Source organism: Balaenoptera physalus (assembly GCF_965194825.1).
Source record: "Balaenoptera physalus genome assembly, chromosome: 10".
Taxonomy (NCBI): domain Eukaryota; kingdom Metazoa; phylum Chordata; class Mammalia; order Artiodactyla; family Balaenopteridae; genus Balaenoptera; species Balaenoptera physalus.
The window spans coordinates 58621143-58637277 of record NC_138889.1 but is presented as its reverse complement, the minus strand read 5'-3'; the positions used below and the strand labels follow the sequence as shown (position 1 = coordinate 58637277).

The 16135-nt window shown below is 37.7% G+C and overlaps 1 protein-coding gene across 2 annotated transcripts in view; it reads left to right on the top strand.

Annotated features, from left to right (window-relative positions):
• ACER3 (alkaline ceramidase 3) overlaps positions 1 to 15268 on the top strand; it is a 186378-nt gene extending 171110 nt beyond the window's left edge. Inside the window, exons 8-12 of one of the 2 annotated variants that reach the window (XR_014250236.1) lie at positions 5817 to 5918; positions 8166 to 8270; positions 8731 to 9065; positions 13412 to 13457; positions 13957 to 14046. Coding sequence is in view for 1 of the 2 variants with exons in the window: in XM_082410380.1 (XP_082266506.1) it covers positions 5817 to 5918; positions 8166 to 8270; positions 13412 to 13457; positions 13957 to 14010 (307 nt within the window). In the remaining variant the exon portion in view is untranslated. Of the gene's footprint in view, positions 1 to 5816; positions 5919 to 8165; positions 8271 to 8730; positions 9066 to 13411; positions 13458 to 13956 lie in introns of both variants that reach the window. The other variant, XM_082410380.1, reaches the window with a different exon arrangement.
• Positions 15269 to 16135: the final 867 nt, after the last annotated feature.

Here is a 16135-nt window from a genome sequence, read left to right as displayed (position 1 = left end):
ACTGAGCCGGAATAGAAGGACCAACATAAAAAGGGGGGAGGGGGTACTGTGCAGAGAAAATGGAAGGGAGGAAATCATCACCAAAATAATTCAAGAAAATATCCTACAATTGAAATATATGAGTTATTAGATTGAAAGAACCCACTGGGTACTAAGCATAGTGGGTGGAAATAGACCCATGCCAGTTTCAGAATTATAGACAAGGACAGTTCTACAAGTTTATAGAGTTAGAAGGCAGATATACACACAAAGGATCAGGGATCAGAATGGTTTTGGACTTACCAAAGCAAAACTGGAAGCCAGAATTATAGGATAATAACCTAGCCAAACTGTCGATAAAATGTGGTGACAAAATACATTTTCATACATTCAAGTTCTCAAAAAAACTTATATTCCATAAACTATTGCTCAGGAACCTGTTGAAGGATGTGTTTGACCAAAATGAGAGAGAAAACCAAAAAGGAGGAAGACATAGGATGCAAGACATAGGAAATCCAACACAGAGAGAGGTGAAGGCAATTCCCAAGGTGAAGGCGAAGGGAAGGGATTTTTCAGATGATAGCAGTACACTAGACAGGCAGCCAGTCCAGAATGAAGCAGTGTGACTCCAAACACATATATGTTGAGGGCATTCTGTATTATACTACTCTTGACCTGATAGTATATAGGTAGTCTGTCCCCAGAATCTTATCTGTACTTAGCTTGCATGGACCATGTGCTGATGAAGTTCTTGCTCTCTCTCACGTGCCCTGCTACCTGGATAACCAAAGACATTCATTTCACCCCACAGAAGAATTTTGCTTTGAACTACTTCTGAGAGCTGAAGATTGGCCCTGGTAAGTAAGCTTAGAAGGAGAAAATAGAGAGTATCCCACCCCCACTGATCATATCCCTGTCACATCTCAGCACCTGGCCCACACTGCAGATCTGCCAAATGCCTTCACTATGCTGAACTCTGTGCTTCCTGGGACTCATTCTTGCCTCCCTCAAATGGGGCAATGATAAACTCAGAAAAGCTGAAGGCATACTATGACTCTCTTAAGCTCATCTCTGAGAACCTTCATCAAACAGTGGCAATAATGTCCTTTTCATGCACAGCCAGGTTTGTGCTTTCCTGATGATTTTTAAGTTAATCACCCCTTTCATTTGTTTAGATGCAAATACTTATAGCTCAAATAACAAAATATAAAAACTACATGATGATAGCAATCGATTCAGAGAAAGCATTCTGAAAAATTCAGCTGCTATTTATGATCTAAATAAACCACATAAACAAAATAAAACCCTTTACAAACTCAACAGAAGGAAACTTTCTCAACCTGTAAACTACAACATCTAACACATTTAGTCATGAAATGTTTTTAAAAGTTACCTTTAAAATCAAGAAAAAAACAAGGATATCCATTGTCACCACTTCTGTTCAACACTACACTGGTGGAAGTCCTGTCCAACATAGTGTTTGCAAATGACATGATCGTGTACAGAAAATACCACAGAACAGGTACCAAAAAACTACTAGAAGCAATAAGTGGAATTCAGCAAGGTCACAAGATTCAAGTCAGTATTCAAAAATCATATTTCTATGTACTAGCACCAAACAATTGGAAAGTGAAATTTTTGAAAGTACAATTTACAGTACCATCCAAAAACATCAGGGCTTCCCTGGTGGCACAGTGGTTGAGAATCTGCCTGCCAATGCAGGAGACATGGGTTCGAGCCCTGGTCTGGGAAGATCCCACATGCCACGGAGCAACTAGGCCCATGAGCCACAATTGCTGAGCCTGCGCGTCTGGAGCCTGTGCTCTGCAACAAGAGAAGCCGCGATAGTGAGAGGCCCGCGCACCACGATGAAGAGTGGCCCCCACTTGCCGCAACTGGAGAGGGCCTTCGCACAGAAACGAGGACCCAACACAGACATAAATAAATAAATAAATAGAAAGATAGATAGATAAATAAAAATTTAAAAACTACAGTGATCAACTATTTAAAAAAAAACAGAACTTACCAACCGGTTCCTTTAAAAAATAAAAAAATCAAATGTTTAAGGATTAAATTTAGCAAATATATGCAAGCTCTGTATGTTAGAAATTGTGGTGAACAGTTTTTTGCTGAGCAAAATTAAAGAAGCCCTAAATAAATAGATGTATCATTTTCATGGGTTAGAAAACTTCAGTGTTATTAAGATGTCAGTTCTCTCCAAATTGATCTATAGGTTCAATGCAATCACAATCAAAATCTCTGCAGGCTTTTTGGTAAAAATTGAGAAACAATTTATGAAATTTACATGGAATGCAAAGGACCTAGAAGAGCCAAAACAATTTTGAAAAAGAGCAACAAAGAGGCTTATCTACAGAACAGAAACAGACTCACAGATGTAGAGAACAGACCTGTGGTTAACAAGGGCGGGGGTTGGGGGTGGGGAAAGGATTGGGAGTTTGGGATTAGTGGATGCAAACAATTATATATAGAATGGATAAACAACAAGGTCCTACTGTATAGCACAGGGAACTATATTCAATATCCTGTAATAAACCATAATGGATCAACGCAATCTCTATCAAATTACCAATGGCATTTTTACAGAACTAGAACAAAAAAATCTTAAAATCTGTATGGAGACACAAAAGACCCAAGTAACCAAAGCAATCTTGAGGGAAAAAAATGGAGCTGGAGGAATCAGACTCCCTGACTTCAGACTATACTACAAAACTACAGTAATTAAGACAATATCTTACTGGCACAAAAACAGAAATATAGATCAATGGAACAGGATAGAAAGCCCAGAGATAAACTCATGCACCTATGGTCAACTAATCTATGACAAAGGAGGCAAGAATACACAATGGAGAAAAGACAGTCTCTTCAATAAGTGGTGCTTGGAAAACTGGACAGCTACATGTAAAAGAATGAAATTAGAACACTCCCTAACACCATACACAAAAATAAACTCAAAATGGATTAAAGACCTAACTGTAAGACCAGACACTGTAAAAATCTAAGAGGAAAACATAGAAAGAACACTCTTTGACATAAATCACAGCAAGATCTTTTTTGACCCACCTCCTAGAACAATGGAAATAAAAACAAAAACAAATGGGACCTAATGAAACTTAAAAGCTTTTGCACAGCAAAGGAAACTATAAACAAGACGAAAATACAACCCTCAGAACGGGAGAAAATATTTTCAAACAAATCAATGGACAAAGGATTAATCTCCAAAATATATAAACAGCTCATGCAGCTCAATGTATTTTTTTAATAAATTTATTTACATATTTATTTATTTTTATTTTTGGCTGCATTGGGTCTTCATTGCTGTGCACGGGCTTCTCTTGTTGCAGAGCACGGGCTCTAGGTGCACAGGCTTCAGTAGTTGTGGCACGTGGGCTCAAGAGTTGTGGCTCACAGGTTCTAGAGCGCAGGCTCAGTAGTTGTGGCACACGGGCTTAGTTGCTCTGCGGCATGTGGGATCTTCCTGGACCAGGGCTCGAACCCATGTCCCCTGCATTTGCAGGTGGACTCTTAACCACTGCGCCACCAGGGAAACCCACAGCTCAATATTAATAAAACCCAATCAAACAATGGGCAGAAGACCTAAATAGACATTTCTCCAAAGAAGACATACAGATGGCCAAGAGGCACATGAAAAGCTGCTCAACATCACTAATAGAGAAATGCAAATCAAAACTACAATGAGGTATCACCTCACACCAGTTAGAATGGGCATCATCAGAAAATCTACATACAACAAATGCTGGAGAGGGTGTGGAGAAAAGGGAACCCTCTTGCACTGTTGGTGGGAATGTAAATTGATACAACCACTATGAAGATCAGTATGGAGGTTCCTTAAAAAACTAAAAATAGAATTACCATATGACCCAGCAATCCCACTACTGGGCATATACCCAGAGAAAACTATAATTCAAAAAGACACATGCACCCCAATGTTCACTGCAGCACTATTTACAATAGCCAGGTCATGGAAGCAACCTAAATGCCCGTCGACAGATGAATGGATAAAGAAGTTGTGGTACATATATACAATGGAATATTACTCAGCCATAAAAAGGAACGAAATTGGGTCATTTGTAGAGACGTGGATGGACCTAGAGGCTATCATACAGAGTGAAGTCAGAATGAGAAAAACAAATATCGTATATTAATGCATATATGTGGAATCTAGAAAAATGGTACAGATGAACTGGTTTGCAAGACAGAAATAGAGACACAGATGTAGAGAACAAATGTATGGACACCAGGGGGGCAAAGTGGGGGTGGTGATGGTGGTGGTGTGATGAATTGGGAGATTGGGATTGACATATATACACTAATATGTATAAAATAGATAACTAATAAGAACCTGCTGTATTAAAAAAAAATTCAAAAAATAAAAATAAAATAAACCTACATTAACACATCACAAAAAAACCATAATGGAAAAGAATATGAAAAAGTATATATATATAATATATATATATAACTGAATCACTTTGCTGTACACCAGAAACTAACAGAACATTGTAAATCAGCTATAATTCAATTAAAAGAAAAATTTTTTTTAAGAATCCAAAAAAAAGAAAATGAAAGGCAAGTCACAGACTTGGAGAAAATGTTTGCAAAATATATGTCCAACAAAGGACTTACAATTAGAATATATAAAGAACCCTTACAACTCAATAATAAGAAGGCAAATAACACTTTTTTTAATGGGTAAAGATTCAACAAACACCATATCAAAGAAGATACAGGGATGGCAAATAAACATATGAAAAGATGCTCAGTAGCAATCATTAAGGAAATAAAAATTAAAACCACAACGTGATACCTCTATACACCTACTGAGGCAACTAAAATGAAAAAGACTGATGTCATAGCAAGTGTTAGTGAGGATGTAGAACAAAAAACACTCCTACCCTGCTGGTGGGAATGTAAAATGATACAATCACTTAGTAAAACAGTTTAGCTGTCTTAAGTTTAACATTCACCTGCCAGACAATTCAGCTCTCCTCCTAGCTTTTTACCCAAGAGAAATGAAAGTATATGTCCATACAAAGACTTATTTATGAATGTTCATAGCTGCTTTATTTGTCATAGCAAAAAACGAAACAACACAAATGTCCACCAACATTTGGACAGATAAACAAATTGTGGTATATCAATATAGTGGCATACTACTCAGCAGTAAAAGGAAATGAGTATTGATACACATAACAACATGGATGAATTTCAGAATAATTATGCCAAATGAAAGAAGCCATGTAACAAAGAGAACATACTGTATTATTCCATTTATATAACATTCTAAAAAATATATAAACTAAGCTTTTGGAGGTGATGGATAAAGCTGTAAAAAATATGTTAGCTATACCTGTTATTTTGGATAACTCACCAAACTTCAGTTCCCTCATCAGCGAAGCAAAAAGAATAATACCTGCCTCACAGAGTTTATTTGAAGGTTGTATTCATATGTGTGTGTTTATGTGTATATATTGTGTGTATCTAATATACTGTAGTGCCTGACACAGCAAATGACTCAATTAATGTTCTTTCTGTTCCACCACCGCTCTGCCTCTTCCAAGTGACTGATAAAGTTACTGGGTACTTTCAGATTACTCTCTTGATACACTTAGTGGCACATTTTTTTCTTAGTACCTTTTAATGGCTAAATGTAATAGGCAAATGTATTAGAGAATTTAATAGATAAGTTTGCTTTTAATACTTATGAAAACCTTTTCCTCTCATGACAGTGATGACTTCAAGCTCTCATCATGACATGACTTGACAAAATTTCATTTTGCTTTTTTTTTTACCCACAGGGTTTATCCATGGCTTAGAGGACTGGGTTATACATCCTTGGGTGTATTTTTATTGGGATTTTTATTATGGAACATAGATAACATCTTTTGTGATTCACTGAGGTAAGATATATTTTCAATCTCTGAAAAATATTTTTGGAATCTATTAGCAGACGATTTCATAGGCATATAGAATTATTAGTGCACTGAAGTGAACTTTTGCCATCATTGAAATTAAAAATATACATATGGCACAATAAAGCTAAATTCTGGGAATGCTTGTTTAAATTACCTAAAAATTTGGACCTAAGAATATTCCATAACATCTGTAGGGATTTTTTGTGTGTGCATTGCAGTACTATACAGTTAATCAAATATTGACTAGGGCTTTGAAATCTGCCTAATCTGCTTTACTGAAGAAATAAGAAATAGGAATGATTTGTAATAAGCATATGAAATACGTGTATATAATTTTGTACTTTAATATGCTTAATGTTATTTTCTAAGAAAGGCAAGTATTCCTTTTTACTACCTTTTCAGCAATTATATATTCACTGGAATTTGAATCTTGGGTCTCTGGACTCTAGTCTGTCACCTAAGACACTGTCTGTCTGGGCCTCAATTTCCATAAAATGAACATGTTAAGTAGGTTAAGCTAGTGGATCCTTCCAACTCAAAATTCTGACTTAACAGTTTTGCATAATCATAGACAACAGAGGAATGTATTGAATAGCACCACAGAAAGGCAATCAGCAAAATTCAAACTGTGGGAAATCTATAGAATGAATGACCTAGTCTCTTCAGCAAATAAATTGCAGAGGGGGTAAAAAAGGGAGGAGGAACGTAAGATTAAAAGAGACTTAAGAGATATTATCAACCAAACTCAATGTAATTACTTTTTTTTGGATCTTGATTCAAACAAACAAAGTGTTTAAAAAAAAAAAAAAGTTTATGATCAGTAGTCAAATATCTAATGATGTTAAGGGATTATTGTTAATCTTTTAGGTGTGAAAATGGTATTATAGTTACGTTTTAAAGAAGTTTTAACCTTTTAGAGATATATACTGAAATATTTAGAGGTAAAATGATAACAATATCGGGGATTTGCTTCAAAATAATATGGGAGGGGAGAAGTTTAGATGATACAAGATTGACCATAAATTATAATTGTTGAAGCTGGGTAATGGGTACATTATTATTTTGCCTACTTTTGCATATGTTTGCATGTGTAAAATGATAACAATATCTGAGATTTGCTTCAAAATAATATGGGAGGGGAGAAGTTTAGATGATACAAGATTGGCCATAAATTATAATTGTTGAAGCTGGGTAATGGGTACATTATTATTTTGCCTACTTTTGCATATGTTTGAAATGTAGACTTTAAATGCACACAAACAAATAATACATCTTGCTTAAAAAACTAAGATCTAAGTGAGTGGTTCTGAATATCATCCATCCATAATATCCATCAGAACCCCAACTGGGGCTTTTACAACGCAGCGGTAAGTCATCATCCTCTGGGTGAGATCCTCTGTTTCTACTAAGAAATAAAGTAGTTTCTTAGAGATGTCCGCAAAATTTGTGGGGATATCTAGAAAATGATTTGGTGTTTCACACTGAATTTCCCCCCTCTAATAAATGAGAATATTAATATGATACACACTTAATCAAAAGATCTATAATTTGAGACTCAGCTGTACCACTAGCTGAGTGACTTGGGCAACTCAGTAATCTCTCTGCATTTTAGTTTCCTCATCTTCAAAGCAAAGCTTATAAAGCCACCTCAAAGACTCACTATGAAGTGAAATAATATTATAAATGCAAAAGGACTTTATAGACTGTTTGGTGCTCTTCTGAAATGATAGTTGTACATAGGGCATAGAAAAAGCTCGTGTCTAGTTTCTTGAGTGAATAGCTAAGTTGACCAGTGTTTCCCAAAGTGTTTTTCCAGGAAACACTTGTTCCATAAGGTGCTAATAAGATATTACCTGAAAGAAGGGTTCCATGTATTAGTAGGTTAACCTGAAAAAAATGAAGATAACCTGTTTAGTTACGGTAGGACTTTTTAAAGCCTATAATTTGTTAATATGCATTACAAATCTCCAAGAGGGCAATAAACTATGTACTATTTCCTACATTTATTTTGACCAAAGAGTCATTTCTTCATGGAACTTCTGTTAGGAATACTGTTCCTCAAAATATACTTTGGAAAACAATACAGCAGACTACAGCAGACATAAGGAAATTAAATAATTGCCATGTTTGATAATGACATTTCAAAATTTCAAAATGCTCTAAGACTGTCAGAAATAGTTGTTAAATATAAAAAATAATTGACATGCATATTTTCCCCCCCTCTCTACACAGGAACTTTCGAAAGAAGGTGCCACCTATCATAACTGTTACCACACAGTTTCATGCATGGTGGCATATTTTAACTGGCCTTGGTTCTTATCTTCACATCCTTTTCAGGTAGGAAATAGAGACTTTTTTAGCCTAGTATTGGAGTGTTTCTTTCTCTACTCTTCAAATAGAATGGTGTAAATATAAAATGTCACAGACAGAATCAGAAACTTATGTTCCAGCTTTGCCTCTGCCACCGGGTGATCTTAAGCAAGTCCCTTACTCTCTCTGAAGCTCTGTTTTCTCATCTTTAAAGGGTGACAGCTCTAGTAACCGACCTCTGGCACATGATCTACATTTTAAGTAGATCATTCATCTCCTTTTTTAGTGCAAGTAGGATATAAACATTTCCATTTCTTGTTGATCATCATATCTTTGTGTATAGAGAACAAATTTAAGGGGAAAAAAGCAGCCAGATCCTCCGAGTGGGGACTGGGAAAGCATGAGTATCTGAAGTCCCCAACTTAATTTGTCTCCTTCCCTGAAATAAATTGGTTGCCACTTTTCTTTCCTTGTTCCCCTAATAAAGAACTTGTTGGGGCTTCTCTGGTGGCACAGTGGTTAAGAATCTGCCTACCAATGCAGGGGTCATGGGTTCAAGCCCTGGTCCGGGAAGATCCCACATGCCACAGAGCAACTAAGCCTGTGTGCCACAGCTACTGAGCCCATGTGCCACAACTACTGAAGACCACGTGCCTAGAGCCCGTGCTCCACAACGGGAGAAGCCACCACAACGAGAAGCCCATGCACCGCAGCGAGGAGTGGCCCCCACTCACCTCAACTAGAGAAAGCCCGCACGCAGCAATGAAGACCCAACACAGCCAAAAAATAAATAAAATAAATAAATTCAAGAATTCGTTGGCGGTCAGCCATTTATAGCAAAAATGGAATCAGAATTCTCTCTGATCACCCTGCTCAAATAATACATCTGTATCACTCTCTCCCCTTACCAAGCCTTATTTTTCTTCACGACATTTATAACCAGTCATGTGTTTACTTGTTTACCTCCCCCAACTAGACTGTAAGTTTCTTGAGAGCAAGGACTTTACCTTATTCACTGCTACTCTCCCAAGTGCTTAAATCAATGCCTGTCACATAGTAAGCACTCAGTATATATTGTTAAATGATTTAATGAATGAATGTGTACATATTGATCTCTTTGCCAGGGGATCAGTCTATGTTTAATCTCAAATTCACTCAAGAATTGAGAGAGCTGAAATATTTATAGAAAGGGAAAGAAAATTTTCCTTTGAACCAATGTGAAAATTTACTCAAGTGAAATTTTTAGAATACCTTTTAAAACATTTGCATCTCACCTGTCTAGAGATCAACTTATTTAGGCAACCTGAATTTAACTACTTGAGAATGATATAAAAAGAACTTCTGGGCAACTAAATAAGAATCACTGAATTCATACTGTGAAGAGCTCAAGGTTATTAATCATGGAAGAGTTCTTTAAACTCTGGCTCTAAGTATAATTGTTTTATTTTTTGCCACTTCTTACTGCATTGATTATTTGGATTCTCAGCCCATAGCATATTAGAAATAACTATTTAAGAGGGAGGGTCATGGGAGGAAATGCTTGGGGAAACTGACAAATGATAGAAAAGGAGAAACAAAAATAACTATAAAGCAAACCCAAGAATTAAAAACTTGGCACTTTAATACTGCCCACGAAGTCCCAAGGACATAACTGCAGTGTAATATAATACAGCAATGAATACTTCTTACCTGACAGATGGCTTCCCTCAGAGGGAGCATCTCTAGAGAACCAGGTGGAAGCAGTGGGGCCTTTTATAACCTAGTCTCAACTCAAATTGTATCACTCTCACCATACTCCATTGCTCAAAGTCATAGAGTCTATCTCTTGACAGGAGGAGTATTGAAGAATTTGGGGGCTCCAAACTCATGTCTGAACAGGAGGCTCTGTTCAGCTGGAGCTGGTATCTGAGCTCAGAGGAAAGACCCCATGGGGCTGAGACCCAGGACTCTTAAGAAGGGTATTGCTGGGCTCTCCTGGTGGCACAGTGGTTAAGAATCCACCTGCCAATGCAGGGGACACGGGTTCAAGCCCTGGTCTGGGAAGATCCCACATGCCATGGAGCAACTAAGCCCGTGCGCCACAGCTACTGAGCCTGCATGCCACAACTGCTGAAGCCCATGTGCCTAGAGCCCATGCTCCACAACAAGAGAAGCCCCCTCAATGAGAAGCCCATGCACCGCAACGAAGAGTAGCCCCCGCTCGCCGCAACTAGAGAAAGCCCACGTGCAGCAGCAAAGACCCAATGCAGCCAAAAATAAATAAAATAAAAATAAATAAATGTATTAAAAAAAAAAGGGTACTGCTGCTACAGGAAGAAACTGTTGCTGCCATAGTGATAGAGTGTTGTTGGGATGCTGTTCACAAGAACCACAAGCCAGTGGCCCCTGATAAAAATGAAACAAAAATGAGAAGTCCTTTCTTTCTCCTCCAGCTTTTCAGTCTCTTTCAAATGCCCTAATTAGCAGAGCCTATTAGGGAGCATCTGGCAAGGCAGGAATGTAGTTTGTAGTCTCATCTCCTGCATCACAAACAGGATGGAATATAGAAGAGTGGATTTGGAGCTGAGATACATTAACTTAACAGCTGACCCATCTGGTGAGACTAAAAGAGAAAGGGGGAAAAGCATAAATAACCACTATCAGAAATGCAGCAAGAAACATCACCACAGATGCTGCAAATATAAGGAAGATAAGGAGGTATTTTTAACAAATTTATGTGACAGGTACTTTTGTTTATGTTTGAAATTTTCCACAATAAAAAGTTTGAATTTTCAGCTCATAGCCTTATCTGGGCTTGATATATATTATTCCTTTAATACTCGTGATGGTCCTGTTTTACACTTGAGGAAAGACGGGCTCAGAGAAGTCAGGTGCCTCACGCGTGATCTTAGTGTTATTGCCTGGATTTGAGCCCAGGGTTTTCTGTCTCCCCAAACCAATCAAGACCTTAGAAATCAACTAATATAACTTCTTAATTTGATGGTGAAGGAAACTGGGGCCCAGAGAGAAGTGACACTCAAGGTCACTGGCTAGTTGGAGTAGAATATATTGGATAATGATTAGACAGCACCTGAATTCAATCCTGCTTCTGGCATTTACTAGCTGTAGCACCTTGAATGAAATATTTGACCTTTTTTGAGACTTTCTCATATGCAAAACAGGAATAATAATACCTACCTAGTAGGGTAGTTTAAGAATGAAGTGTGTATAAAGCTCTGGGTCCAGTGTTTGCCCCCATGTTGTAGGTACTTAACAAATAGTTGGGAGCGGTGGAGGTGACAACAAGGGTTGGAATCCAGGGCTTCTGTGCCCCAGTCCAGGACTCTTCACTAAAGAGAAGAGAAAACATGGCAACTTTCTTTTAGAGATTAACATCTGAAAAATTGTCAGAGTAAGATTATATTCTAAGACAGTAAAGTATTCATAATATATGATGCTTCTCTTTATAGTTCCAGTTTTGGGTACATTAGAATGGCATCATAGCCACACTAAATTACTCAAATTCAAAAATACGTGCTCGGGGCTTCCCTGGTGGCGCAGTGGTTGAGAATCTGCCTGCCAATGCAGGGGACACGGGTTCGAGCCCTGGTCTGGGAAGATCCCACGTGCCGCGGAGCAACTGGGCCCGTGAGCCACAACTACTGAGCCTGTGCGTCTGGAGCCTGTGCTCCACAACAAGAGAGGCTGCAATAGTGAGGGGCCCGTGCACTGCGATGAAGAGTGGCTCCTGCTTGCCGCAACTAGAGAAAGCCCACGCACAGAAACGAAGACCCAACACAGCCAAAAATAAATAAAATAATTAATTAATTAAAAAAAAATGTGCTCTTTTTCATTCTCTTATTTAAAGGAGAAAATTTTTCATGCTATAAAATTATGTTTTGCATATGTTCTTATACTGTATATTACTATTCAAATACACTTAAATCGTGTACTGTATATAAACTGTGTATGCTGTTAAGTTATGGACAGTTTAATAAATTTTTCAGAGATAAATTTAACTTTATTTTTGCTGTACGGACTGATATATTAGAATCTGATCTCTTTTTTTTTTTTAATAAATTTATTTATTTATTTTTGACTGCATTGGGTCTTTGTTGCTGCACGTGGGCTTTCTCTAGTTGCAGCGAGCAGGGGCTACTCTTCGTTACAGTGCACAGGCTTCTCATTGCGGTGGCTTCAGTAGTTGTGGCTTGCAGGCTCTAGAGTGCAGGCTCAGTCGTTGTAGCGCACGGGCTTAGTTGCTCCGTGGCATGTGAGTTCTTCCCGGACCAGGGCTTGAACCCGTGTCCCATGCATTGGCAGGCAGATTCTTAACCACTGTGCCACTAGGGAAGCCCAGAATCTGATCTCATCTTTAGAGGTGACTCATTTTAAAGGATTCTCTGAAGAAGTGATAGCTTCCTGGTTATTTCATACCTGTATTGTAATCCTGATAGAGCTGGTATAACCGTTTCTAAAATATTCTAGGAATACTCTATCTTAATTCTTACTACCATATATCTTCAGAGATGAAACTGGCAATCATGACATGAATCACATCAAACATGAGCAGAATGCTCCCTACTAAACTACAAACATCCTGAGGTTACAGTCTGAGAGCTGATCATTTCTGTCTTCCTTAGGATCTTGCCAACTGTTCTGCATAGAGTAGGTCCTCAAAAAACGGTTGCTAAATGAACAAAGTTTATTTGTCAGTGTTGCTTTTTCTTTGTATATACAGAGGCACTGTGGTTAAATTTGTCAGTAAGCCAGTTTGCATGAATTTAAAAACTTGTCTGAACTTATTTACAAAACAGAAATAGACTCACAGATATAGAAAACAAACTTATGGTTTCCAAAGGGGAAAGGGGGTGGGGAGGGAGGGATAAATTAGGAGTTTGGGATTAACAGATACACACTACTATATATAAAATAGGTAAACAACAAGGATCTACTATATAGCACAGGGAACTATATTGAATATCTTATAATAACCTATAATGGAAAAGAATCTGAAAAAGAATATATATATATATATATATATATATATATATATATATATATATATAACTATATATATCTGAATCACTTTGCTGTACACCTGAAACTAACACAGTATTGTAAATCAACTATACTTCAATTTTTAAAAAATTTGTCTGAAAAGCTTTCCCCCTCCCCTTTTCTTTCAGTTTATATACAAGAACACTTTACCTGAGATACAGGCCAAAGGTGAAGGTAAGTCCACTTCCTAGGGTGTGTGTGTGTGTGGAGGACGGAGGTAATGGGAGGATGGGATGGAGGTGGAAGAAGGGGGTGGGGTGGAGAGGTAGCAGAGAGAGTACAGGACCAGATGCTCTTGAATCTTAAGTCTTCCACTTACTGCTCTATGACCTTGGGCAAGTCTCTTTTCTTTAAGCCTTAGTTTCTTCAATAGTAAAATGGAGCTGTTAATAGCTACATTGCAGAGTTATTTTAAAGATCTGAGATGATTTAAATGCCCAGCTCTATGCTTGACAAAGTAGATGCTTAATATATTTAAATAAATTAAATAAAAATAGTTTCTGAGATCTGGTGTAGACCTAGAAAGAATATGCTCTGCTCGGGTTATTAATACCAGGACAACCACTAGCAAACCACTGTAGTCATAGCCCATGGGTTCTTTTTCATTCTTTTTCAGGGATAACATGGAAAAATTTTATCTTCTTTCATTTTGTCCTAACTTGTTTCCAAACAGTTTCTCTTCGGAATCTGGCCGGTGATCCTGTTTGAGCCTCTCAGGAAGAAGTGATGAATTATTTCACCAATAAAACAAAATAGCACGTACCATAGGCCTGGTCAAATGATTAAGGAAATCTTTAGAGATCTACACATTCAAATATATCATGACCATCGCAGCAAAGGAGTGACTTTCTGACTAATGCTGCCAGCCATACAGAGAATGAGGAATGGGGCTTGTTGGATGTTTAGCTTGTGTCTTTATCTCATTTGTCTTCCTCCTCCTCACCGTCACTCTAAGATGTTTCAAAAGAAACAGACATGATTTGTATGTATATACTCGAATGCTGGAAATATTGGGCTTTTCTTAACAGGTTAACAGTTTGTGCTGATCATAGGAAATTAACCTTTTTCTCTTTTTTTGACAAGGCTTGCATGTGAATTAAACTTTTCTTAATATTTGATTAAATAATGAAAACAGCCAGCTAAGGACTGGCAAAACCCCATATCCAGATGGCCAGCTGTGAGGCAGCACTTAGCTATTTCAGCCTTGATTTATATGTTTGTCATAGTAACCTCATGGATGGTTTCCCAAGGTAAAAAAAAAAAAAGAAAAGAGCTATCTGTGGGATTCTGGTAGTTCTTCCTTGTCTGCCTCTGTGCTGGTCCGAGTGTTATAAGCAAGCTCAGACCTGCCACTGGGTTCTATACTTGTCACATTCCAGATTTGCGGTGGGCTCTGGGATGTCGTTTGTGGTCACAGCCCGGCAGGGTGGGTGGGTCATCTTGTAACCTTTATGAAGGCCACCAGGACACCTGTAGAATGTTCCTCCTCCACCCAGTTAAAGGTGGTTGCTCCGTTTCCTTTGATCTTTGCAGATCTTTAAGTTGTCACTGTTTTTATGGCTAGGCAAACATGATTGGTGGGCAAACATATTTCATCCTCCTAGAATAACTCATTTGAAGTTACCAGTAAATGTCGTTATACTCTGACTTTTAAAATTATGCAATATTTTCCAGTTTTCAGAGAGGCTATGGTTATGCCCAGGGAAATGTGTTGGGTTAACTAGAGCTAAAATCATCAGGATCTTATGTACATAAAGCTTATTAGAATACCTGCTCCTTCATTTTGCTGAAGGAAAGAGATATAAGGGTTGAAAAGAGCTCTAACTTACTTGAACTTGTAACAGAACTACCAAAAATTAAAGTGCTAAGACATGGCAGTGAAATCTCATTGTAAGGCAGCTAGTTCTAATTTGGATTTGAATGTATAACAAATTGAATCACTCTTCACAAACATAACACCTGCCTGGAATAAAAACCTGATTTGACCCCTTTGTAGACCCCCTTTGTAGCTCTGTACCATTTAGCATTTTTACAACTTTTCCCTGCTTATACATTATTATAAAATCCAGGTTGTTTTTACTACATGGTGTCATTACCCCAGATTAAATTCTGAGCTACAGCTTCCAAAGGAAAGTCACTTTTTTCTTAAGCAAAGGTGTAAGACACTTCTGTTGTTTTTCTAGTATTCAGTAAGAAGCCTTGGTACAAATTTAAAACGAATACAGATTTTGTTGTTTTTCTTCACTTGCTGGCCTTAGTTTTAGTCCAAGTACTATTTTCCTTACTTTAGCGTGCCAACATGCCATTAGGCAGATACTTCCCACCTGCTATTATGATCCTCCAGCAAGAAAAACACTTGCCAAAATATAAATCTAAAAGAACTTTGGTTGTGCCTTAGGAAAATATAAACTAAACAGTTCCAACACAAGCCTGTAAGACTGTTCTTTATTTTGCCACAAGATTCTGGCGTCTGGCTACATTCATGTGCAACTACCTAGGCTGTCAGTCATCTAACAATTTTTAATGAGTTCATTTGTTTCACACCATTGTCGTTTTTGTACTTTTCACTAAGAAATACTTCTGTATAAAGAATCTGTATAAAAACAAAGGTACGTCCTTCCTAACAATACTAAATGCTGAGACTAAGGTTCTGCAGTATTAAGGTCAGATTAAGGGTACAGAGAACACGCCCTGACACTGAGGCCCTTTAGAGCAGTTTGTTGAATGAGCAATTCAGCCACTGCCACCTGTAGTTTCTTATTGAATAAAGCTGTCCAGCTCCTTAGAGACTTGTAACACTGTGGCCAAGTCTTCAAAGACCCTTGTTTCTGTTGTAAAAACAAACAGCATGA